The 25,943-nt window shown below is 47.2% G+C and overlaps 1 protein-coding gene across 1 annotated transcript in view; it reads left to right on the forward strand.

Moving 5' to 3' along the window:
- Positions 1 to 2,924: 2,924 nt before the first annotated feature.
- shank1 (SH3 and multiple ankyrin repeat domains 1) overlaps positions 2,925 to 25,943 on the forward strand; it is a 50,463-nt gene continuing 27,444 nt past the window's right edge. Inside the window, exons 1-10 of the mRNA XM_086175435.1 lie at positions 2,925 to 3,054; positions 13,471 to 14,034; positions 20,183 to 20,386; positions 20,784 to 20,855; positions 21,154 to 21,262; positions 22,105 to 22,259; positions 22,426 to 22,593; positions 23,572 to 23,688; positions 24,015 to 24,092; positions 24,663 to 24,729. Of these exons, the coding sequence (XP_086031561.1) occupies positions 13,522 to 14,034; positions 20,183 to 20,386; positions 20,784 to 20,855; positions 21,154 to 21,262; positions 22,105 to 22,259; positions 22,426 to 22,593; positions 23,572 to 23,688; positions 24,015 to 24,092; positions 24,663 to 24,729 (1,483 nt within the window). The 5' untranslated portion in view covers positions 2,925 to 3,054; positions 13,471 to 13,521. The remainder of the gene's footprint in view (positions 3,055 to 13,470; positions 14,035 to 20,182; positions 20,387 to 20,783; positions 20,856 to 21,153; positions 21,263 to 22,104; positions 22,260 to 22,425; positions 22,594 to 23,571; positions 23,689 to 24,014; positions 24,093 to 24,662; positions 24,730 to 25,943) is intronic.

Consider the following 25,943-nt stretch of genomic DNA (forward strand, 5'->3'; position numbering starts at 1 on the left):
GGTGGAGGAGATATTAGAATCACAGCTGTGGACCTTTCATAAACTGTGTGAGGTGATTTGCAAAATGTGTTCGGTCTAAACATGGATTAAAGATGAATCCGCGATCATCGAAGATGCAAATGATTCATTGTGATCAATGAATTGAGAATTCCCTACTATTACTGAGAGTCTGTGCGAGTCAACCTGCGGTCAAGGTCACACTGGGGCTGTGGCCAATCACAGCTGTCACTGGGGCCGGAGGCGGGGTTTAGCCTTGATGGGTCAGCTGTCAATCGCAGACATCCACCATCTCATTCACACCTCCATGGTCTTCAATTAAACAAGTGACCTTTTTTTAGACTGTGGGAGGACGTAGTGGAAGGGGTCACTGTATTCGAATTTGTACTTTTATTACTTAATTTTAAAGACGCTCTTTTTTGTTAAAAATTTGCTTTTTTTATAGATAAATTCTACAGAAAATCAGGGGGAGTCAATTCGAAAGCAGCGGGTTGAAATATCTCAGGAATTTATCTGAAATGTTGAATATTTTCAAAAGATGAAGCGGACCGGTGATTTTAATTTCCTGACGCTTCCACGGCGAAAGCTGCTCAGAAACTCTTCGGAGAGGTCGTTCTCCTCGGTTCTCCTCCCGGATTGTCCGTGTGGAGGCAGGAGGAAGCGGCCGTCCTCCCAGCAGCTGCCACCGTGCTGCTCGGGGCTCGATGTAGTTCACAACTCCAGATTTAGCCGGCTCCTTTTCTCTCTCCTGTCTTTATGCCGGCGGTAAACGATCGATCTGGGACAAGCGGGCCTCCCCTGCGCTCTGTCCTACTTCAACCTCGTCCCTTCCTCCAGTCAGCTCCATCACCTCTCACTCCGACGTTCGCCCGCCTCCGCGTCCGGAGGTTTTTCCGGTTGATCTCAGATTATCGTTTCGCTTGTGCGTGTGGCGGGACCTTCCTCCGCGGTCCGCGCGGCGGCCATGACGCCCTGAGGGGAGGCACTAGCTCTAGCTTCGCCCTCGGAGTGTTACATTGCTCTGTGTCCAACAGGCTCCGCCCCCAACTCTGACCTTCAGAGGTCACCGCCTTCGAGCGCTGAGCCGGATGTTATATCATCGCTGTATGGTCAACATCGCCGCGGCAAGCATCAGCCTAGACCTAGTTTTAATTTTGTCGTGTGGCCTTCAGTCACGTTCCACTTGGAACAGAATAATCCTGACGTTGATGTTGTCGCACGTTTTTACCTCAGATAAGCGTCCAATCATGGATTCATTTTCTACTTCCTCATTTTAAGCATGGTCAGACTCTGATCTGCCCAGACATCTTCACCAGTAAAACACAGACCTGTTTCTCCTGCCTGGGTTCTCTCCAGGTTCTCTCTCTCTCACACACACACACACACACACACACACACACACATACACATACACACATTCCCTGCAGTCAAACAACAGTCAGCGGGTTGAATGAGAGAATGGATATATGTACATATGGATATATGTAGTCCCTGTGATTGACAGATGACTGGATGATTGACAGGTGGCCTGTCAAGGTGAAGCCCCGCCTCTTACTATCAGCTGGGATTTGGTCCAATCCTACACACACACTCCCACCCCTCCCCCGCAACCCCTTGGACTGAAGGATGGCGAGTCCTTCCGTGCACATCTCCCTTCCGAACTGATCCTTTTGTGTGTTTTTTGCAGTGTGTAAACTACAAGGATGCCGCTCTCTCACAAAACACACACACACATGCTATCCATCATTTTCCCTCTAATACAGTTTCCACCTCCATCTCATATCCTCACAAAACACATCACCGCTCATTTGTCGTCTCAGAGTCCTTTGGCGGCACCTTTGGGGGGGCCTGGGCTTTGGCACGACTCCTCCACGTGTCATGTGTTCATTCTCAGTCTATTAGGGCTAATTGCACCACTGAGTGGTAGGGTTTTGTGTGTGTGTGTGTGTGTGTGTGTGTGTATGTGTGTGTGCTTCTCTTGTGAGATTGCTATATAAAGCAGCAGCAGATGAGTGGTGGCAGCGAGGAGACCCGGGATGATGGTCGATCTGAAGGGCGGGGCCATGATTTGCGTGTGTGTGTCCGCTTGTGTGTGTGTGCGTGTGTGTGTGTGTGTGTGCAGACTCAGGAGTCAGTGCTGCATTAAGGTCCTGTGGGTAAACAGTTATGAGTTTCCTTCCTTACAGTTTGGCTGGACTACAGCTCTCAGGTGTGTGTGTGCGTGTGTGTGTGTGTTTCACAAAAACACTTATCGTCAGATATTTCTTTAAATCACAGGGAGGAGAGCGGAGTCTTTTTAAATTTGCACTCCTTTAAAAAAAAAAACAACTTAATGCAGGAGAGTTTCCGCAAACCTCCGTCTGGATTCGCCCTTTAAATATTTAATCACATAAACACGTCCATTATCCTGCTGGAAGCCATACGTTTTGTGTTTCGGCCGATTCCCACAGGCCTCGAATGCAGCAGCGTGCGATGGTTCTCCGCAGTGTTCAAAGACCGTCTCACCAAAGACAATCTGTTTTTCTTTTATGAACATCTGAGCGGCTCGTTTGATTCAAACGAATGGCGAAATCGTCGAAGATCCCGGGAGCCGCGGAAGGCGCTCAGCTGGACGACCCGGGACCGTAATTACACGGTTGTTTCCGTGGAGACCTGTCCGTGAGAAGGTCCATCCGTCCATCGGGGGGTGGGGGTAACAGAACGTGATTGGCGGACGAAATTTTTAAAAAGGAGTTGCTGGTTTGAATCCGAAAATTGCTCCAGGATCTGAGTGTTTTTTTTTTCTCACAGGTGTTTTTCTCACTGTGTTACCTGAACCCTTTTTTGGGGGGGTTTGTTTTTATTTTGAGACAAACAACCTGACGCAGTGGCGCCCCAAATGCTCTGATTTAAAACCGGCCCCGGAGTTTTCCCGTCCCGAAGGCCGGAGCGCAGCCTGGTTATCCATCAACCTGGCCTTTCACCGGACTCAAGGACGCCACTTTTTTATTTATCGGCGATCCGAGCACCACCGTTCCTCCCGGGAAGACATCTAGGCTCCTCCGTGGGAGGATCCTGGTGAGGCCACGTGCACGTGACGGCTGCCTGTTTCGCCGTGACGTCCCGCTATAATCCTGCAGGTCACGTGCTTTTGGTTGCTGTGGAGACCAGAGGCTCTCCGTCAATATATCATAGCCCCTCTCATGCCTTCTGTCTCCTTTTTTTGATAATGATGAGACGTCTTGTTAAACGTAGGCTTGCCGACGTCGGGATCTCTGCAAGCGACTCACCCAGCCATGCCTAATTGATCAATATTGATTGGTGATCGGTGCTTTTTCTGTCATTAACTTCTGTAATTTAGAACTGAAATCAAATCTGGCGAGGATCGGTTTTGATTAACAGATCAAGCCGTCAGTGATAATTTGTCACGGTAATTTCTATATATTTCATAAGCTTTATTAGCTTGACTTGATTTTTCGCTACATGATATCTGTACATCTCATGTTTTGGCTTCGCACAGATGGACTCGAGAGGCGCTGCTTAAAAAAAATTAGTTCGTTAACACAGTTTGATTAATATAATTAGTTGTTGATAAGCATCTGTAAACGTAGCTGAATGAATCTTTGAGAGTGAATGAGCAGGTCAGTGGGACGGCAGAGGGAAAACTGTGAATTTAATGAGGAAAATAACTTTGTTGGTTTTTCTTTTCTCCGTCTATCGTCAACACTTTCGCCGAAATCACCTTATTTCGGGCTGCCTTGCTTCTGGCAGCCTCTCTCTCTCTCTCTCTCTCTCTCTTTCTCTTTCTCTTTCCTTCTTTTTTCTCCTCCGAGCTCAAACTGATCTGTCATCAATATTGCGATGCGTTATTTTTGGTTTTCATGCTGATTTTCCCGCTCGGCCTGCCACCTCCTCCTCCTCCCCCAAGTAAAATTGCCCAGGACAAAAGTGTGTGTCAGCTTGTGTGTGTGTGTGTGTGTGTGTGTGTGTGTGTGTGTGTGTGTGTGTGTGTGTGTGTGTCAGCTTGCAACAGCGGCGGCGGGCTGTTGTGGGTGTTTCAAAGTTTATGGGAGATGATGAATCGGCAATGTGTCGGACCGGAGAAGGTCTGGGCGTCTTTCTGCATTAATAATGGAAGCGCAGCTGGCAGTATTTATAGTAACAGTGAAAGGGGAGGGTGTGTGTGTGTGTGTGTGCGTGTGTGTGAAGTTGGGAGGGGGTCATTGTGGAGTCAATGGAACTGATATATGAGTCACGGTCCGTCCTGCCAACTTGCCTGGACAGTGTGAGATCATTCTTGATAGGCCAGGCAATGACAGAGGGTGTCGAAAACAGGACACACACACACACACACACACACACACACACACACACACACAAAACCCTGCTTTGGCTTGTTATGCTGCAATAAATATATGCAAGAGATGAGTAATACTCTCCAAATAAAGCCAAATTCACAGACTGCAGTGATTTATGGGCAGATATGGATCCGAGTGGAAAACGGTCTCAGGTCTTACGCTGATGGTTTGAAGAGGTGAAGCTCCTGGAATCATTCCTGACATCTTTGAGTGGAGCCTCCTGGTGAAGCAACAGGCTTCTTGTATCCAGGAGCGTCGCTTGAGTACGAATTTGAATTCTTGGACGCAGAGCAGAGCGGGTTCCCCGAGCGCTTCGTCTCTGTTCTACAGGAACATCCTGGACTCCGAGTCTTGAATAGAATTACTGAGCTGAGCCGCTGTCACCTTTGACCCCGGCCTGCCCTCTGGAACTGCTGACCTTCCTCACACTAGGCTAAAAGTCAAGTGTTCAGAATGTTTGGTTAAAGAATCAAGTCATAACACACAGATTGTTACAGATTGTAACTAAGGTATTATCATACTTCTTTTTAAAAAATCATTTTCTGCATGTCTAATGCTACTCTTGTAAACAATAACGTGATATTAGTGGCGACAATAATAATAATAATAATAATATTAGTAATAATGTGATCAATTGGCGACCGGTCCAAGGTGTAACTCCCCTCTCACCCAATGACGTCTGGGATAGACTCCAATATCTCCTGCAACCCTAGGTGTAGGATAAGTAGTCGATTATAGATGGATGGAAAATAAAAACAACAATAATACAAATTATAATCGTAATTATAGTAATTCTATTCTATTCTATTCTATTCTATTCTATTCTATTCTATTATAAATATTGTAGTATTAGATAAAGTATAATAGTAGTAAGATTTAACAATAATAGTATAACAACAATAATTATAATAATACGAATATACAGTATTTGTAATATTTATAATTCTTAATTTTGAGAATAGAGGGGGGTCACATCCATCCGTCTCTCCATGTTCTCCTGCCTTGATTCTCTCCTGGTTCTCTGTTTTCCATTCAGTGGGTTCAGTGAAGACACTCAGCTTGTTTCTTTCTCTAAGTGCATTCTGGTTGCATCTGGTTGGACTAAAATATACCTGAAACATAGCTTTGCTAAATATTTTAGAAGAAAGTGGAAGATGTATCTGGAAGTTGTTGTTTCTGATGGTGCACTTTTAAATAACTAGTATTCAGCAAATTTTCCAATTCATTCCTTCAATGTTGCTTACATGTTGCAGTTGGTGAATGCGCAATGCTAGCTCTGTACGCTAGCCAGCGTACATATGAGAATGCTCGTGCTAATGGCGCTAGCGACTCCGGCATGGGAGGAGCGATTGAGATGCACAGTCTGAAAAAAGAAACGGAGAAATAAAGCAAAATCAATCAAAACCACTGTGACAGAAAGAGTGTGATAGACTCTCCCAGCAGTTCCAGTTCCCAAACATGCTAACAGTTAGCTGTAGTTAAACCAGGAATACATGCAGTTATTTGATAGCGGGTCTGACGTGAACCTTCTTTTTGTGAGGTCTAGTCGGAACCACGGCCGGGGTCTCGGGCTACGAGGAGGAGTTTTCACAGGGAGCCTGTCACAGCAGCGTTCTCAAACCCAGGGAATGTGCAACCCTGTGGTTGTCTTTTGATGTGAGGCCTCATTGATTGGCCCACATAGCTCAGATTAAGACAGTGAGCATGTGTGTGCGTGCCTGTGTGTGTGTGTGTGTGCGTGTGGAAACACACACACACACTGTCAGCATTCTTGTGCAGCACGTGTTCATGAAGGGATTTCACCGGCGAGAGCGAGAGAACCGCCAGGCTTCTTCTCAAAGGGTGTGTGATGATATTGAGGATATTTAAGTAGGTAAATGTGATTTATTGTATTAGTAATTCCTGCATATCCTTTGATACTGCCGCCTTTTTTAAAAAATATTTTTGCCAAATTGTGCAGTTTGTGTCATTGTTCGGAACCTCAAATGGTGGTTTAATCCAAAACCTGTAACGGGTAACCTCTCTGACAAGGATGGAAATAATATGTGACAAAATAAAATGCGGTTTAATAATAATGGCTTTGAAAAACACTCAAACATGGGGCTGGAGCATCTTTTGGAAGGAACAAACCTTGGCTGCCTGCAGACAGAGGAGGTGCTGATTCAGCTGCTGCTGGGAGACAAAAAAAAAAAAAAAAAAAAAAGGAAAAGAAGCCATCCAATCAGCTTTCAGTTTCCCTGGCACTCCAGATTATTTGCCAGATTTTCCTGGGTTCTGCATTTGATTTCTCAAACCTGGATTATCGGTCCAGTCGGCGATGTTGCTTCCCCCCCCACCCCCCGTTCAGCTCCCAGCTGGGGCCGTGTCATGTGACCGTAATGCTGCAGCAGCAAAACCCTGCTGACGGCTGGCAGTTTCTGACAGAACCCTCAGAGGGCGCTGGTCTGACCGTGTGTGTGTGTGTGTGTGTGTGTGTGTGTGTGTTAGAGAGAGATGTGGGAGGCGGGGCAACAATTCGATCTGAATCCTAGATTAGAGCGCTCATGTTGGAAGGTGAACCCCGGAGGTGGTCACATGGTCGGGCTCCCGTTTGGCGCCCGCAGCCACGGAGCAGCAACCACCTTTAATATTTCACAGCCCAGCGTCTGTTCAGGCCGTTGCCTCCCCTGCAGCAACTCCCGTTATTTTTCATTTATTCATACCCCCCACCACCACCACCACCACCACCACCACCACATGCCAACTATTGGTCCCGACTCGGAAGCCAAGTGGGACTAGTGCTCCTCCCGATGCCCTCCCCCGTCCCCTCGGTACGGGCGGCGTATCTTCCACAAGACGTGAGGTTTCATCGTGTTCGGAGCAAGGGCGATTGGTCGACAGGGCTGATTGATCGCGATCGCAACCCCCCCCTCCAGGCCAGCTGGCTGCCCTTCATCCGCCGACTGAGACGAGGATCGTCCCCGCCGCGTGGGTGTGCGTTCTCACAATGAGGGATGTGCACCGTTCCGATGCGTTGCTGCAGTGCATCAGTCTGTCGCTGCGTGGCTTTGAGTTTTGGCTGCAGGTTTTTTTTTTTCATCATGAGCAAAACAGGAGGATACCTGGGGCCGGGCGTGCTGTCGGAGTTCTACTTCCTGTTAAGGCAAAACACACTTTCGCTGAAAAATGTCCCTCCTGCTGGAAAAGAAACAATAACAAATAAATAATACACCCCAGACGAGTCAACACTATTTCTGCTAAAGTGTCCTGTAACCAAGGAAACTGGAACCCACTTCATTCCAGTTTTCTGTCTGAACCCCAGCTAGCATCAGGCCTCCAATAATGTTATTTTCATTTTTACCGCAATAAATAGCTAAATCATTTCGCAAGATAATAGTAAAACTAATGATGTTTTTTTTTTTTTTTTTCTCTCTACACTCGGCTCAAATCACAAAGAAATCAAATAATGAAAAGAAACGTTTTAAAGTAAAAAGAAAATTGCGCCTGTCAGATTTAAGGCCCGGGATTTCAGAGATGAAGAGGTATCTCTGTGTGGGGTTGGCGGAGCGTTCAGGCCACAGAGCTGATCTGAAAACGTTTATATAAGTGCTTCCGGAAGGAGGACAAAGGGCCGGCCCGTCCCGTTCCCTCAGGGGAACCTCAGCTGCGTACGAGCCGCCGCTGCTCCTTCATCTCACTATCTCAAGTAGCGACGATGTCGATATGAGGCCAGAGTATCCGGAATCTGCAGCCTCAAATCTCTTCCGCTATAATCCTGTCCAATCTAAACTTCACCCGGAGGGATTATCTTCAGGTGACACTGAGAACTGCAGGCAAGAGAGACGAGTTTATCTGATACCTTCAGATAATGCTTCCTAAACTGATTATGAGTCAGGAATTTAAAAAATAAGTGTGTGTTGGTGGGGGGTTCTTAAAGCAGATTATCTCCAGAGGCCTGGGGTGGAACCAGAACCAGAGGGAAATGGGCTACGGGGTCAGACCGAGCCCCCGGGGGAACTCCAGAACCCGCTGCCTTTGTGTGGTTTCAATCACCCGCCCGCGTTTTCACGATAAACGTCAAATGCTAAATATGGAAAGCGCGTCGTCAATAGAGCCCCGTGCCACACACACACACACACACACACACACACACACGCTTTGTTTCTTAATCATCTTCCTGTGTGACAGCTCTGCGTCTTCTCAGAGCAGAATGTAGATCAGCAGAACTGGAAGGTTCTCTGAGGGACCCTTGTTTCATAGATTTTCACGGTTTATGTTCGAACGATATGTAGTGTGGCGTTCGAGCATCGTCAAGTCAGTCGGAGACAAATAATCCTCCAACAGTGCGTGCAGTGTTCACACACACACACAACTTTCTAAGACTGTTGCCCACCCTAGTTGAACAGCTCAGGGCCGGAGGGGGCGGTGGGACGTGAACGCGAGCGTGGCTCCGCCGCTCCTCGTCCTTCCTCCGCCGCATCTCGGGTGAAGTGACGCACAGAACCCACCCGGATCCCTCCCGCGGGATCCTTTCACGTTCTGCGGTCCCAGTGGGTCCCAGAGGGTCGGCGTGTAAAGACATCCCTTAGCCAGGAAGTCATGGCCCGCTAGCTTTTTATGGCTAATATTCTAACGTTGTGTTCGAAAACCGCCCTTGATAAATAAGTGGGTCTCTGCTTTTATATCAAGAATTGTGTATATTTCTGTGGATGAATTCAGCGCCCAAGGAGGGTCATATTAAAAAAAAAAAAAAAAAATAAATATATATATATATATATATATATATATATATATATATGTTTGTGGGACCTTTTGGTCCCTTAGTGTTTGGCATTTTAATTAATTTCTCTGTCAGTAACCACCACTCCCCATCTATATGACCTTGGAGGGCTGCAGAGGTGGTCTGGTGCACGCACACAAACACACAAACACACACAAACACACACAAACACACACGTGCTCGGTCAGGTTGTCGTGGACATTTGTGACCGTTTTTGTGTGCCGGCATCAAACGGAGAGGGAGGGGAAACTGGCCGCTCCAGTTTAGTGACATGAAAGTGGGGCGATCTGTTCTCTGGAAGTTTCCCAGCCAAGTTTCCTGGGGACCAAGACACTGAAAATATCTATCTATATCCACGCCATGTCCTACATAAGAGGGAGGGTGAGAGAGGGAGGGAGAAGGAGAGAGAGAGAGAGAGAGAGCGAGGAAAGGAGCAGCGTGTTGGTGGAAGATAAAAAAAGAGTGTTGGAGGTCAGATGTCAGCACGCCGGCGCGATGCCTTTTTTTTTTTTTTTTTTATAATACCTTCGCTGATAGATGGAGAGATAGAAGCCTCCTGCGGAATCAGGTCAAGGCTCCGACAAGTTCCCCCAACTAAGTTACCTCATTTCCCCTCCTGCCACTGTCTCAGGAATAAGAATTGGTACTCGCCATTTCTCCTCAGGAGTGATGTGAGACCCTGCGAGGGACTCGCTGCTGCGTCTAGCATCGATATACTCCCGTCCTACCTTTCTGTTCAACACGGCAAACTATGTTTTGATTTATTATGCGTTGTTATTCAGATTATCTAAGGCTTGGCTGGGCCTCCTGGCCGGAGTGCTAGCAGCTAGCCTTAGCCTAAGATTCTTCCTGATATCTGAACAGTTTCTACGTCGTGAACAACCTCACCGGATCCCTAAGAGGATCCTCAGGGGGAGCTGGATTGCATAGCGGCGCTGGCGTTAGCAGACAGACAAATTTTCGGTATTCTTTTGAAGGGAAGGTGCCGATCAATTCTATTTGTGAAGGTTCCCCTTGTTCTCCCCCTGCCTGCCTGCCTGGGTTCTCTCGGTATCTTCTCCGGGTTCTACGACCCACCGTTTAAAACAGTCAGCGGGTTTATTGAAGACTAAATTGTCTGGGGGTGTGAATGGTTGGTTGTCTCGAAATGTGTCCCTGTGATTGACAGCTGACCCATCGGGTTCAGCCCCGCCTCGGACATCCTGATGGTCTTCTTGAAGATGAAATGACTCTGTTTCTGAATCTGCAGTCACTTATGGATGGATGGATGGATGGATGGATGGATGGATGGATGGATGATGGGTGTATGGAAGACTGGGCTGACAGATTTGGGTGGTGGGTGGTGAGTAAATGGATGCGAGGATGGATGAATGGATGGGTGGAATATACAGATGGATGGCTCAATGGATCAAATGAAAGGCATGATGAAATGACGGATGGATGGAATGATGACCGCTAATCTTTTTGTTTCTTTAATATGTGTATTTCTAAAATGGCACACATCTTGGTCCTCCGTCCTGCCGTTCCTCACCCTCACTCCTTTGGTTCTATCACCACTCATCCAACTCCCTAAGCTGAAGCCATCAGATTATTTTTAAATCCCAAATGAAATGTTGTGTCTTTGCGAACGGTTCACCTTCATGCAGCGGTCCCTTGGTCGACCACCTGCAGAACACACCCTGCGTTTTATTTTGGAAAGCCCATTCTGTTCTGAAACCTGAGGCGCTGTTCAGCTCCACTATTTCAAAAAGAAAAAGGGCCCGTGTTTTCGTCACGGCTTCCAGACGCTGACGGCCGTGAACGCGTGATGATGAAGATGAGGGTGAGCGGGTTAACGCATTCTGGAGGTGCTGAGAGCGTCGGCGATACAACACGGAAGCAGCGCCTCCAGGGAGGTATTAATGACAGAAAGATGTGAATCACTTGCCGGCGTTACGAAATAGTTCATCACCTTAAACATCTTCGCAAACACACAGCTTTGATTGTGAGGGTCTTTTATGCAAGTCATTATCTTCGTCCGGGGACCCGACTGTCACGTTTGCTCCTACCCAATCTCATCAGGCTTAAATGAAAACGATCTTTCTTCAGCTTCGTGAAAATATGACCAAAAACCCTGCAAAAAAATTCATGAATTTATTCAAATGTCTTTTATTTATCGATGGCATTTTAGGAGGGAATCGTAGCAGGACCAACCTGGAGACACAGGGACATACATATTGTTGTATAGTATTATAGAACTTGTATGAGTTCTAAATACACTTGTATCTAATTTTATGTCTTGTTTCCAGGGTTTTTGTGGTCAATGAACCTTGACTTCATTGGCATTTTATTTCTAGTAACTCATTTAGTTCCTGGTTCTGTTCTGCTGGGTTCTCCTGCCTGGGTTCCCCTCAGGTTCTCCGTCTTGGTGAGGATGATAGAGTGAATAGTTGAATGTCTCTGTATGCAGCCCTGTGATTGATATCCAATCCTATGAGCAAGATAAGCAATATAGCCGATAAATAAATGAAAAACTTAAACAAATGTCCTACTGTTAATGATATCCTCTGGTACTATTTATCCATGTACTTAAGAAGTACTTAAAGTATCATGAAAACATGAAGAATATAATCTGGTCTTTACTCAGGTTGATCCACACCAACTGTCGCTGGCTGTTTCCCAAGAAACTATTTTCTGTCAGTGCAAAAGCTTTCCAGACATTCCAGGAGTTCTTAGTTACCGGGAAGGAGAACCCAACTATTCCGCCCGTCTTCCAAAATAACCGCCTGGCACCACGACGGGCAGGGAGATTCAATATTTGAAGCACTTATTGTCAAATGCACAGTATAGAAACGTGTTTCCCTGTACAGTTAAATTCCTACGTTTGCTGTCAGCAGTGCATTTGGATTTTTATTGATAGGATATAATGATAGTCCACATTATTATAAATATGAACAGTGTTGGCAGTGCAATAAGACATTTGAGTGCACAAAGCGCAGGTGCAAGGATGAGTGCAGTTTAAATGGGCAGTAATTACGTGTACAATTACATGTGAGAGGATGATGAACTCAACGGGAACCTTTAGGTTTACGATATTTTGGGCTGAATTTTTCCCTTTAATATGTTCTCCGGAAGTAATCAGAACCCGCGGGGAACTACTTCCCGAAACATTCCCCTCCCTTTCACATTTTCATCCACTTCCTTTTGTTCCCTCGTCTTTCTCATGTCTCTCACACCCCTCCTCTGATTACTCAGCAGTATGCAGAATATGGATTGTTCAGTTCTTTGTATTTATTCTATTATCACATCCTCTGCAAGTGGCAGCTCCGTCAGACCTCCGCCTGTACCCACCTTGCTTTTCCGCTCCCCACCTTCGCATCGGATGGAAGGTGGAGGCATGATAAAGCATGATAGTTGGTAGTTTTAGTCAGCGCGTGTTGCTCACCTGAGGTGTGTTAGCTCAAGTCCCATGAGTGATTGAAGTTTAAGTACCGCAGTTCTGTGCGGAAACATTCACCGCGCTGCAGTTCCGCTGCACTGACGATGCTCTTGCATCAGAGCGGTGATGAAATAGAGACCTTATTGTTGTTTTTTTTTTTTTCTTTTTTTTTTTTTTCTAGTCCCTCAGCTGATGGTGTGTGTCAGCGGGATGCGGCATGATTCGGGCGCTGTGGCGATTAAACCCCCTCCCGTTGGCTGCTCTCTCGTCTGTCACTCCTGGCTGTGAACAGACGTTTGCCTGCTAATAGGCCTTCAGAAGCTGGAAGCAGGAGCCCTGCTGAGGGGAAATTGTTCGTCACACCCAGTACAGCTCTGTGTGTGTGTGTGTGTGTGTGTGTGTGATGGTCAGACATGAGGAGAAATTGAAAGAGAGAAGAGATGGATGTGGATTTTACAAACCGGGGAAATGCCTGATGAGCTTCTGGCTGCTAATTGTTGATTTTCTTCAAAGAACACGCTTCAGTGGTTCCCAGTATGTGTTCCTTCAGTCAGGCATCAAAAATGGAGATAATATCAAATAAAACCGCTGACATTAATTTAAAGTTCATGAATCCTGTTACAGTATATGCCGATGACATGCTCATTTATACTTCCCCGAGTACTTGTACCGATAATTGGTTTCTACTTCTTCCGCGAGTTTCAAACGGAGGTTCACTTACTTTTATTTCGTAAATCTGATGCTTTATTATCCTTTCCCTGTTTTTTAAGTGCTTACTAGTTGTTATGCAGACGCTAAATAGCCCTTTAAGTTTTAATGTAGCTTCGTTGTTGGGGCCAAAACTTTATGCCAAAGACGGTAGAATTTAAAGTTTCCCCGCAAACTACTACTGCAACGGAGTAATCCTACCGTGTTCGGTCCTTCTCACTATGTCCTCTCCTGCTTCACTCCTCCTGCAGTGTCTCTCTGGGAATTATGATGCTGCCACTGGTGCCGCCCTCTCTGTTGCCATGACGATGCCGTTTAGCCCCCTGTCTAGCGACGAGGAGCAACAAAGGATGCTGGGAAGCGGTCGGCATCTGTATCCAGGGGCGGAAGACGAGGAGGAGGAGGAGGAAGAGGAGGAGGAGGAGATGGAGGAGGACGACCATAACGAGGACGGGGAGGAGGAGAACGGCGAGCTGGAGGGCGAGGAGGAAGATGACGAGGAGGAGATGGTGGAGGAGGTCAGGCGGGGTGGCCTGTCTCAGGTGGGCAGGGGCGAGGTACATAGGCAGTCGGGTAAGCGACCGACCGGGCGCCTTCCCGGCGACAGACTGCTGAGGGCCGGTAACCCGGGCCACACCGCCAACCCCTACTCGTCCAATCCGGGGCCCACGCACCAACAGCCGGCCAATCAGATGCAGCAGCAGCAGCAGCAGCAGAGGAGGCTGAAGGAGCGCAGCGCCAGCTCCGTGCCATCTGAGGACGCCCACATCGCCATGATGGTGTTTCGCATCGGCATCCCGGATATAAAGCAAACAGTAAGTGTCGTAAAGCAGGTTGCCGCCGGGTTTCGCGAAACGGCGTCAACCGTTGGGCGGTCCAAAGGTCACCAAAGTCAGAACCCATCGACATTTCCCCCCCCTTGCCAGTCCATCGCCGCTGACGGCTTTCAGTTGTCATGGCAACAACTCTGCTGTCACTTTTTTTTCCTGGTTTTTCTTGTCTGTCAGCGCGAGGACCCGAAGTTTCCCTCGCCGGCCACGGTTCAAGTGGAACAACCGAAACGACAACTCCGTAATTCCGTGGAAGCGCTTGCTTTCAGGGAGCAACGCAACTCGCGCTGCTTTGTGTTGCAAATCCCTCTGTCGCCCCCGTGTGTTCGGGAGGCACACCTTACTTATTTGACACTGATGTGCTTTGTATTTTCTTAACTTTTCTTAACTTTTTCCTTGCCATTTTGGTGCGGTTTCTTTGCACCGTTGACCCCTGGTGGCCCGAGCGGGAACTTCCTGAGGATGTGATGGTCAGCGTGGAGCCCGGGCAGAGCGTGTGGCGCTTGTGAAGGTCTTTGGAAAAAAAAAAAAAAAAAAAAGAGATAGAGGGATGATTCAGTCCTGACCTGCAGTTTGAGGCTCTGAATCAGAACAGCGAATCAGTAGGATGTGATTCGGTTCTCCAGCTGTGAGGAAGAGAAGACGGGGAGCAGGAAGGAGGGGGAGGGTTGAAAAGGGAGGGAGAGAGGAAGGATGAGTAGGAGATGGAAGGAGGCAGTGGGAGATAAAAAGTGAGGGATAAGCAGCAAAGGGAGAGAGTGAAGAGACGGGGAAACGGGAGGGCCTTCAAGGTGACCCGGCCACCCCTGCTTGCAGTGTAAAGGTTTTTGTACGTCAGCCAGAACTAGATGGAAAAAAAAAACACCAATAGCAATGAAGGGGAGAGAAAGAGAGGTGAAGAGCAGTGTCCTGAAGCACATCATGCGAAGGCCTTTTTGGGAGGGACCGGGTTCGGGGTCACGATGGCCCCGCCTACCGGCGTCGTGGTCGGGAGGGGGGTTCGCTCGCGGCCGCACACCGAGCACAACTGCCTTTGTTTTTTGTAAGATCTCTCCACTGTGTTTTTTGCAGCGAGTGAATCATTGAGTTGTGTAACCGGCGCTGATAATTGAATGACAAAGACGAGGGACGCGGGCACCTCGGGGACCGAGGCTGCTTCCAAGTGTGTGGATTTCTGTGCCGTGAGGGGGAGAACACAGAAGGCGCAAGGGGGGGAACTAAAGATGAGCTGTCCTCCCTTTTGTTCAATACTCGGAAAGACTCAAGTCTTTGGAAATTATCGGATGTCGCTTCTTTCTTCGCATTCAGCCCCTTTTCGTCCCTGCGCACCTGAGTAACATTTAGCTGCTAGTAGAATACCTCGATTTGCAAGGTGCAAGATGTGCTTGGAAGTTAGCTCGCAACTCTATCCGTCTCATGCGGTTGGCATTTACTAAAATGAACGCAGAGACCGGAGGTCAGTCGCCGAGTTGAGGGCTCGAGGACGCTCTGGATCTCCTGGAGATGACTCAGGATGTGAATCAGCACAAGAGATGTCGCCGAGTCCAGAGATCGTCAGGTGCGGCGGCAGAGCTCTGCACCATCACATCCCTTCAGTCATTGGGATAAACAAATTTAAAGACTAACTTCCATCCCAGCATCACTCCCTTCTCCCCATGCTGCATGACTTATGGAGCTTTTCAAAAGCATAGGGTGGTTGGTAAAACATGTAATCAGCATTCAATGCCTTCATTGAATGCTCCATGAAACAAAGGTGTGTGTGTGTGTTTGTGTGTTAACCGCCCCCCCAGCAAGGTTCATATAGTGTTTCAGCCAATAGTTTCCAGTTACAGGTGTTGTAAATGTTGTTTTGAGTGCTGGGGAATCCTGCAGGCTCTGGGGGAAGTAAATGCCCCACTCATTGTGCCCCCCCCATGTGATTTATTATTTATTTTCTGCTTTTGGGTGTTTTTGGCGGCGCGTGCACCGCCTTGGGTTCGACTCCGGGTTTTCTTTTCTTTCAATTTCATTTTTTAAACCCCGACCATGAATAATTAACCCCCGCCTATTTACTCTAACAAATCGGCATCAATGTTTAGTCGTAAAATAGATGGAATAAATGGGGCGGGGGTGGTGATGGGGTAGGACGGAGTAGGGCGGGGGGCGGTTCGGAAATGGCTTGATGGCGTCGAGCGAGTGGGAGATGGGCGAGATGAGAGGAGCCACGGATGGTTCGATGAGAAGACGACGGGAAAACCAGGAAATAAAAACATAATCTTCATTTGAGAAAGCAAGCGAAACCCTACAGAGATATTTGTCCTCCAAAGTTTAATACATTTTAAAATATCACACATTTAGATAAATGTATGAAACATTTCTGTAATTCCCCAAATATTTTTGATTTAAAAAAAAAAAAGTAAAATTTGATACATTAAAATTCTCACATTTAGAAATAGATTCATATATTCGTTCAAAAACATTCTGAGACCAAAGAAAATTTACACCAGTTGTAAATTGGGTCTGGTTTTTCTGAAGGCGTTGCATTGGTGTGAATGAGAAAGCAAATAGTCGGATGATTGACAGCTGGCCTGTCCGGGTTAATCCCCGCCCATCACTCCAGTGTCATTTTCTGATTGGCTCCAATGAATCTGCCGGAGGGATAGTTCGGTATTTTTTAAATGTCATTGATATTAATTGCCGTTTATCCTGGATGGTTATCACACATCAGCCTCCCTCCGGTGTTTTCCACTCCCCCCCTCTCATCCTCTCTCACTCCTTTCAGATTAAAATCCCCCCCCCCCTCGTGTCACTGTGGTTACTAACCTGTTGCCCTCCCTGTGCACGGGTCCCGTCCCACATTCAGCCTCCACGTGCTCTAATTGCCCATTAATTGTGTTTTAATGAGCCGTGGGAGCGTCTGTGCCTCGCCATAATGCAAATAATACGCATGGCGGGGTTGGCGGGAGGGGGATGCAAAGTGATAAATGAGCAGCTTCACGTGTCAACGCAAAAAAACACACTCGGTGGTGCTGGTGAATTGGACTCGTGGACACAATCTCCCAACCCTTAAACACCCCCGTGAGGTTCACCATCTGATGCTAGATGGCTCCTCGCTTCCTGCGTCGTACCACTTCGATGCGATAAGGTAGCAGCTTTACCTCGTGTGCGAATCTTTTATTTTTTAAAGTTGTAAAGTAGCCAACTCTTTAGACTGCAGTGAGTGAAAAACGAGCCGCTGTCGGACATTTCCGTCGGGCCTCTCGGGCTCTTGCAGGTTCCAAACTCAGGACCAGACCAGCAGGTCTCTCTGACGTCATTCTCTTTATCTTGTCTAATAATAAAAATAATAATACAATAATAATAATAATAACTATAATAATACCAACAAACAACAACACAACAACAATAACAACATTAGGTCACAATACACAGGGGCAGAAATTGTTTAAGAAAGAAGTTCACCTGGCTGTTGTGTGTGTGTGTGTGTGTGTGTGTGTGTGTGTGTGTGTGTGTGTGTGAGGGGAGACTACACATATTGGCTGGGAGTGGCTTTGCTGGGGGGGGGGGGAGCGAGGCGGAGGAAGAGGAAGATGAAGAGCGGCGGCAGGAGAGCGGGTGGGTGGATGAGTGGGAAAGTGTGATGGCAGGTTTAAAAAAAAAACACAAAAATGAAAACAAAAAAGTCAGGAGGAAGAGGAGGTTGGAGGCTGTGGTGGAATGAGAGGAAGAGTCCGATGAAAACTGACTTATTAAATTATTTTTTATATCTATTATATTAATCTACACATTATTAATCCATTATATTATATTATATTATATTATATTATATTATCTAAAACACATCTGAATGACAGTGAAGGTTTAATTTTATTTCTAACAATATTGATATTTAAAATTATATTCAAATTCTTACCCTTAATTTATGGATTTATCCATCCCTAAAAAATACACACACACACATGTGAATTAATATTTTAAACAGTACCTTCCAGACCAGAAAGTAAAATTCTAACAGCGTTTGTCTGAAAGGAAAGTTGTTGAATGAATGTTGCGAAAGAAACACTGCAGAGAGAAAGGATGAGTATTCCCGAGTGGATGCACTTGTTTAGGTACAAGTACTTTGAAAGTACTCTTAAGTGCACTGGTGCTCCACTAAAAATTCCAATTTACTTCCCATCACCACCCCGTTACAAACATTTCTCAACTTAACTTAAGGAGACATCATTGTTATTCTCACCTCAAAGTGTTTTATAACCCTGAACCAAGAATCTCAACTGTAATAATTCAAAAGGCAAATATCACTGCGCAGGAAATTCCATCAAACGTGTCATCAGATGTCACCAACAAAGATCTTAAAATACTTTTAAATATTGTGATATCACTTATTGTGATTCTCATTAACTTAGTCTATATCCCAAAAATTAAAGTTCCATGGCAGCGCTGTCCTCTTATACGGCCCGCCGTTGGCGTCTCCAGGGAGCGCCTCAAACCGTCAGCGTCATTAGACTCTCAGGAAGTCCGAGGTTGTGCGGGACCATAATGGCTGCCATGGAAACGGAGTGGGTGTGTCATGACACTGTTGTCAATTAACCGGTGAACACGACGCCTTGGCAGATAGCAGGTCCTTAGAAGAAGAAGAGCGTGTTTGCTAATCCAAGTCTCAGTGTGATGAAGGCTAGGGGTCTGCGCTGCACCCTAATTGGCTGATCACTTCCTGGAAGTGAACAGATAGACCAGTTGGGTGGCGGCTTTGCCAAAAGGTTCGGCTAATCAGAAGCCACCGTTCATCACCACATCACATGACCATTATCAAATCAAAATTAACCTTTATTTCTGTCCTGCTGAGGATCTGCATTCACTAAAGTGTCGGACTGTTGGGGAATGGACTCTATGTGTGTGCGCGTGTACGTGTGTGTGTGTGTGTGTGTGTGTGTGTGTGTGTGTGTGTGAAGCCTCCCCTGACACACACAGATGCATCGCTTCATCTTTTTTTCGCTCCCCCTCTCCCAAAACTCACAATATCAGATAGTCCCCCTCGCTGCTACTTCGCTGCCGCAACACTAGCACGTGTGCACCTACACACACAAGCAGATAAATACACAACCACAGACACACACATGGACACATACACACCCTCCCAGTACCCCATCTCCAAGGGAACACAGGAATGTCTCTATGGCAACAAGCAGCTTGCTCTGCTAATGAACCGGTTGCCTTGGTGACCGGGTTGGCTGTTGAAGAATGGAGAAAACTGAATAAAAACGAGGGAGGGAGTGTATCATCCCCGCTCCGCCTCCCCCACGCTCCCTCCTCCATCTCTGTCGGACACACGGCTACCTCTTGTTGCGGCCGGAATGATTGACGGGAGTGACAGGAACCCGACCCGATTGCGGACTAATGTCGTAATGTCTGGTCCCGCTGGTTCCTGTAGCTGACGGGGTCTTTAAGGTGGGGGGGGGGTGACCTTGCACTGCTGCCTCAAGGTCAGACAGGTCCGCTGGAGAGGAGAAGCAATAACCCCCTCCCCCCCCGAACCCCCGCCCATCAGCTGATGTGCGTTTAGTCGACCCGAACCCTCAGAACCGGCTGTCTTTCACGTCGGGCGCACTAGAGGAGTCTGGTGGGGATCGGCCTCCCCCTGGTGGCCTGCGGCTCCACTGCGTGTGAGACGTGCAGAGGCGGTCGGTCAGCCGATCTGGTGCAGGTTTAAGGCAGAAAATGCCTTGGAGGTAAAAGGAGTGTATTTTTCTGATTTTTTTTTTCTAGCCAAGGTGGGACCAGTGCTGTTCCTGTAGACAGAGAAAAGGATTTGGATTGATTTTTAAACCGTGGCCTTTAATGTATTGATTTAGCATCGTGATAACCTGCATCGACTTTAATGAGCTAGAAACGGGTTAAAAAACAAAAATATCTGAGATGATGGTTTGATGTCAGATACGTGTGCGTGCGTATCTCGGCAGAAGGACCTTTGCTTTTGGTTTTGTTGTGTTTGAACCTAAAATGATTTAAGCGTCGGCCTCTTGCAAAGATTTGGCTCATGTAACCCAATTCGCTTTGCCGTCTGCGCAAATGCACGCGGTTATTTACTGCGTTATCAAAGTATCCAGCAATGACGTCCTAAACGCCAACGTTTTTTTTTTTTTTTGCGCTGCAGAAATGCTTGCGATTTAATCCCGACGCCACCGTCTGGAAGGCCAAGCAGCAGGTGCTGTGCTCCCTGACCGAGTCCCTGCGGGATGTCCTGAACTATGGCCTCTTCCAGCCGGCCACCGACGGCCACGACGCCAAGTTCCTGGAAGAGGAGAGGCTCCTGCGGGAGTACCCGCAGTCCTTTGAGAAGGGCGTGCCGTACCTGGAGGTAATATTCAAACACTCGGTCGGAGCAGCCAGGTGGTAGAGCGTCTCTATCCAGAAAAAAAGTTTATTCTCATGCATTTCTAATTTTTAAAAATCCAAGTGAAGCCATTAATGACCCTTCTGGAGCGAGGGGTCCGACCCCGGAGGGGATCCGCTGGCAATCTGAAGATTTTGATGAGTTTTGCGGCCTCCCCGCTTCAAAACCACCCGGCGACGTCACAGGGTTCCAGAGAGGGAAGGTTTTAAATTGAAAACCAGATAAAGTTCAGTCACACAAAGCGGACCCGTTCCGTGGATATGTGGGACAAAAGCTCTGAGAATTGAGGACTAAAGGCCGTCGGCACCGGATAAGCCCCCCCTCCCCCTTCCGTAACCATTTTTTCTCTCCCTCTCTGTAGTTTCGGTACAAAACCAGGGTCTACAAGCAGACCAATCTGGACGAGAAGCAACTGGCCAAGCTGCACACCAAGGTATGTCTGCTGAACGTGTCCACATGTGGCCCTTTGACTGGCGACCTGTTCGGGGTTAAACCCCGTCTTTCGCCCAATGACAGTTGGGTTGGGCTCCAGTGTTCCGCGACCCCGAGCGCAGGATAAGCGGTATAGAGAATGAAATAAAGAATGAAAATTTAAAAAAAAACATGGAGAGAAGTTTATCAGTAAGATCTCTTCACTCGTATTGCTTCCTTTTTTCTCACTTCATGAAGTGTGTGTGTTTTGTCCCTCTTGGTTTTTGGCGTTGCCGCTGACGTGTGTCTCCGCTCCGCAGGCGAGTCTGAAGAAATTCATGGATTACATCCAGACCAGCGCCGTGGACAAGATGACAAAATTCATGGACAAAGGCCTCGACCCGAACTACCAGGACGCCGATAACGGCGGTAAGATGCCGGTTGTACTTGAAAATGTCTGAAGTGTCGTCTTAGTGTCGTTCCAAGTAGCATTCACGTTGAAATGGCCGCAAGCGCCCCCTACAGGGAGAGAGAGCTCACTGCTGCATCTCATTTCAGACTGCATGATTTATTTATTTTTCTAATTGCAAAATCTACTTGTCTTGCTTGCGGCATGTAAAATCATCTTCCCAGGCACGTGTAATGTGTAATTTTCCTGTTGAGGCCGTCTTGACATTCAGACATCCTTAAGTCACTGAGCTGCTAATCTTTAAGCCATTGTGTCTCATTACTGTGTAATTAGAATTTTTTTTTTTTTTTTTTACTCCCTGCTATAAATGACAAAACACACTTGGCAGGGCTCGAGGTTTTTTTTTTTTGTACGCGTGCTGATCCCTCAGCGCTTCTCTTTCATCCGTCCTGTTCGCTCCCTCTATCATTAGCCTGGCTCCTTCTGTAACTGCCAGCGAGACAACTGTCTGACTGATTCCAGAAACAAAGGATAGATATTTTGGGGGTGGTGGTGATGTTTGGGGGGGGGGGGGGGGGTTGTAATGCGTCTCCCCTCTCAGATCCTGCCGGTGTTTCAGATCAGCTCTCAGGCGGGTCATTTTACACTTTGGCTGCTCTGTCAGCCACCGCAGGAGCAAAGTGTCAAAACTGAAGCGCCCCGTCAGAGCAGGTGTGAATAACACTTGTGATTCGAGCCGCCGGGGGCGCCAGAGGAGTCTCAGAGAGGCCGTGAGCTTGGAGACAAAGGATGTCGGTGTTCGGACTTCAAACTCAAAGGTTTTTGATGATATCTCCTCGCTGTGCCTGGACCCCTTCCCCAGAAACCCCCCTGTCCCTGGCAGTGCAGTGTGAGCCCGGCGGAGGCGAGGCCATCCGGGTCCTGGTGGAAGGAGGGGCCCACATCGACTTCCGTGCCAAAGATGGACTCACGCCGCTGCACAAGGCTGTCCGAGGCCACCGCCATATAGCCCTGCTGGTAAACACCCACCTGCATGCCTTTTTCCTGATTTTTTTGGAAAAGCGGGGGGAGTCACGCACAGCTCTGGCCAATTGTGGTTCCTCTGAGTCCAAGGATTCCTTAACCCCCCCCTTAAATGGCGTGCAGGACAATCTAACCTCACCATGCCCGGTCCCTCCCGCAGGTCCTGCTGTCTCTGGGAGCCTCCCCGGACTACAAGGACCGGCGGGGCCTGACGCCGCTCTATCACACTGTGCTGACCGGGGGGGACACCTCCTGCTGCGAGACGCTGCTTTATCACCACGCCAAGCTCGGCATCAGGGACGAGAATGGCTGGGATGAGACCCACCAGGTAGGCAGAGCAGAGCTGAATGTGAAAAATATGTATCCCGCCAATTACTGTTATTATCATAGCTGGCTTCGGACAGTTCTACCCTCCTCCAGGAGAGCCTAGTTTTTTCTCCTGGCAGGCAGTCGGGGTTCAAAGCAGGGACAGGTGTAACGCAAACGTCTGGGACTTGCACCTTAAGCTCCGCATGTAAACCAACCGCCGGGAAGAAGAGGAAGACGACACGGCCAACACAGAGAGCCACTTTCCCCCGGCGTTCCCCCGTGCTCAAGAACCGTGGACTATCAAATGTGTTGAAGTGTTTTAATTAGCCAACTCCATACTTATTTCGGCTATAACGTCGACGTTCCACTGTGCACCCTGGTAATCCCTCCGAGGTTGGACCTCTTCATTGGTCAATTTCTTGCTGGTTCTGTCCAACATAATTGCCCCCAGGGGACTAAAACATTTTTTTTGAATTTGAATGGGATTTTTTTTTCAGATAGCAAGAAAACCGCTGACCAGTGACTGGGATTGTTTTTAAAAATGGCGCTTGTCTGTTTGCAAGAAGTACCTACCAATGGACATGGCTTTTGAGTTCCATTGATCACCATGAAGCACCTATGTTACATAGTTCTTATAGAACGCTAAAATGACCCTACCCGGGGAACCAAAAATGGTTCTAGTACCTGAGGTCCTTGGTTACGGGTGTTTGTGCTGTCCCGACGCACAAAGAAATGGCCCGTTTCCTGAAGCTTTTAGGAACTGCAAAAAGTTCCCACGCTGCGGAAGCAGCTTAGGACAAAAGTGTCATCTGATGACATCATATGAAGATGAAAGCAAGGAAAAACAAACAAGGCGCCACCTACTGGTGATGGAAGGTACTGCACCCAAGTTGTAATCGTTCTTTCAGATCTTTATCGTTCCTTTTTTCCTTTTTTTCCTCTTTTTGTTTGCCTCCCCCTCTGTCCACACCCTCGCCATCCCTCCTCTGCCCCTCAGGCCTGTCAGAATGGCAACTCGCAGCACCTGGAGCACCTCCTTTTCTACGGGGCAGACTCCTCCTCCCAGAATGCCTCTGGAAACACTGCCTTGCACATTTGTGCTCTTTATAACAAGGTAGGAGGAAAAGTCGGAAAAAAACAGACATCAGGAAGTCATTTTGGTTGTCTCTTCAAAAGCTCAATCGAATGAAGGCTACGCTAATCTCGGTTTCATTGTTCCAACAAGAAGTTGCATAAGAATTGACTCCTCTTTTACAATCAGCTGATTTATCTGAGAATGTATAAATGTAAAATGTGCTATTCACTGGTTGATTAATTCATGCACCGAGACTTTTGTTGTTCACCAGGCCGACCAGGGATAAGTGAACATCAGAGATGTACATGTTTGAATGAACGCTCAGTTAGTGATGAAAGTTGGTTCATAAAGGCTGTTCATTGCAGGAAAGCTGTGCACGGATTTTGCTCTACAGGGGAGCGAACAAAGATACCAAGAATAACAGCGGGCAAACGCCCTTCCAGGTAAATGCCTGCGTTGATCACGCCGACCACAAGGCGGCGCCCTGTTTTGGGTCTCTCACTTCGTGACAGTCTAATTTCTGCTTCAATTGTTTTTGCTCTGGTGTAAAAAGCCACACATTAACGCTCTCATTTGCATAAATACTCTGAAATGTTTGCTGACCCGTGATAAAGATTGAAAGCGTGTGTGCGATGATGAAAATGATGAAATATGTCCGCCTGATAGCACGTCAAGAACATCACTGTCTATTTATTCCTTCTGAGTAATTGGCCTAAATTAGCAGAATCGGGGGAAAATTCCACCAAAATGTGCCCAAGTTTGTTATTTCTTGAAATTCCAATCATTTCTGCAAGCTCCCCTTTGACCGTGATCTTGACACGAAATGAATCCCGGTTAATTGACTCGGTCAATTAGCCAGTTTTAGATACAGGTATAGAAAAAAACCTACATGCAAATCTTGATAACACCTCAATTTAAAATATTTATAACACATTAATAAATGCCGGAGTCCTGTTTTTTTAAGTACGCATTGTACGTGCATGATTGAACATTAGTACCTCCCCACCCTTCAGGTGGCCGTCATGTCTGGCCATTTCGAGCTGGGTGAAATAATCAAGAACCACAGGGACACAGACGTGGGTAAGTACCCCCCATCCCACCAGAACTTACAGCATTTTCCAGAATAACGCATTTGTCTGAGAACAAGGAGGTTTCCTTTTGTTCTACAGTGGCTTTGTAACCAGATTAAGAAATGTCTCATCCACGGATGGCCACATGTGGCTCTTTGTGTCCCTTGTGTGGCTCACATCTTGCCTGTCACTGCTGTAGTCTACGCCTTCCCCTTGAAATATGTGTAATGCAGCATTAGCTTCGTCGCCGGCCAGGACTATTGTGTGGATTGCAGAGTCGGGTGAAACATAAAGCAAAGCGCAAAAACCAAAAGGAGAATTCTTATCCAAGCGGTAGGAGTTGGATTTCTTTGCAAAATGGGAAACCCTTCTGTGTTGACGAGCCGGACTTCACTGTCGCGCTTTAAAGCTCCAAACCTGTAGCGCCTTTTCAACTCGGGTTTCCTCCTGCAGTCCAGAAACATGCAGGAGGTTCGTTGGGGACCCTAAACTGCCCAAATGTCTGAATGACAAAGTGATCGCTAATCGCTAACTAATCGCACTTAGCTCACAATCCCCTCGAAAAAAAAACAAAAAAACGAAGACATGAATGTATGTATATATATGGTTCTGAGATGGCTATTTGGTAGCGGTCACTTCTGACTTCCGATTACTGGTACTTCGGATCTTCGATGACTGGATTGCACTTTTTGTTAGTCGCTTTGGATAAAAGCGTCTGCCAAATGACTGTAATGTAATGTAATGTAATTTAATGTAATGCCTTTTAAACTCGGGTTTCCTCCCACAGTCCAAAAACATGCAGGAGGTTCATCGGAGTCCCTAAATTGCCCAAATGTCTGAATGAAAACGGGAATGGTTGCACGTGTCCATATGAGCCGAGATAGGGATCGCCTCATACATACGTTCACGAATACATTCACTCATTCATTTCCCTCGGCAGTGTTTTCCACAAGTACGAGGTGAGCATGTTGATTTGTAACTCAGAGAAACAAACCGGTTGATTTTTTAAAAGCTTTACGAAGCACTCAGAGACATCGGCGTCTGTTTTTCTCCACACTAAAACAAGTGAAATTCCAATCGCCGCTCGCTGAAGGACTTCTTGAATTCAGGCCACACCTGAGAGCGACTGCGGGAATCAAACCCTGTCAGGTGTCCCGTCGAGTGAAGAGGTCTGTAGAGAGACCGCTTAACATTGCTCATCAGTACATGAGCCTATAAGCGAAT

The sequence above is a fragment of the Fistularia commersonii genome, chromosome 28 (genome assembly GCF_037954325.1).
Source record: "Fistularia commersonii isolate RoL2024-O1a breed Wild chromosome 28, RoL_Fcom_v1.0, whole genome shotgun sequence".
Lineage (NCBI taxonomy): Eukaryota > Metazoa > Chordata > Actinopteri > Syngnathiformes > Fistulariidae > Fistularia > Fistularia commersonii.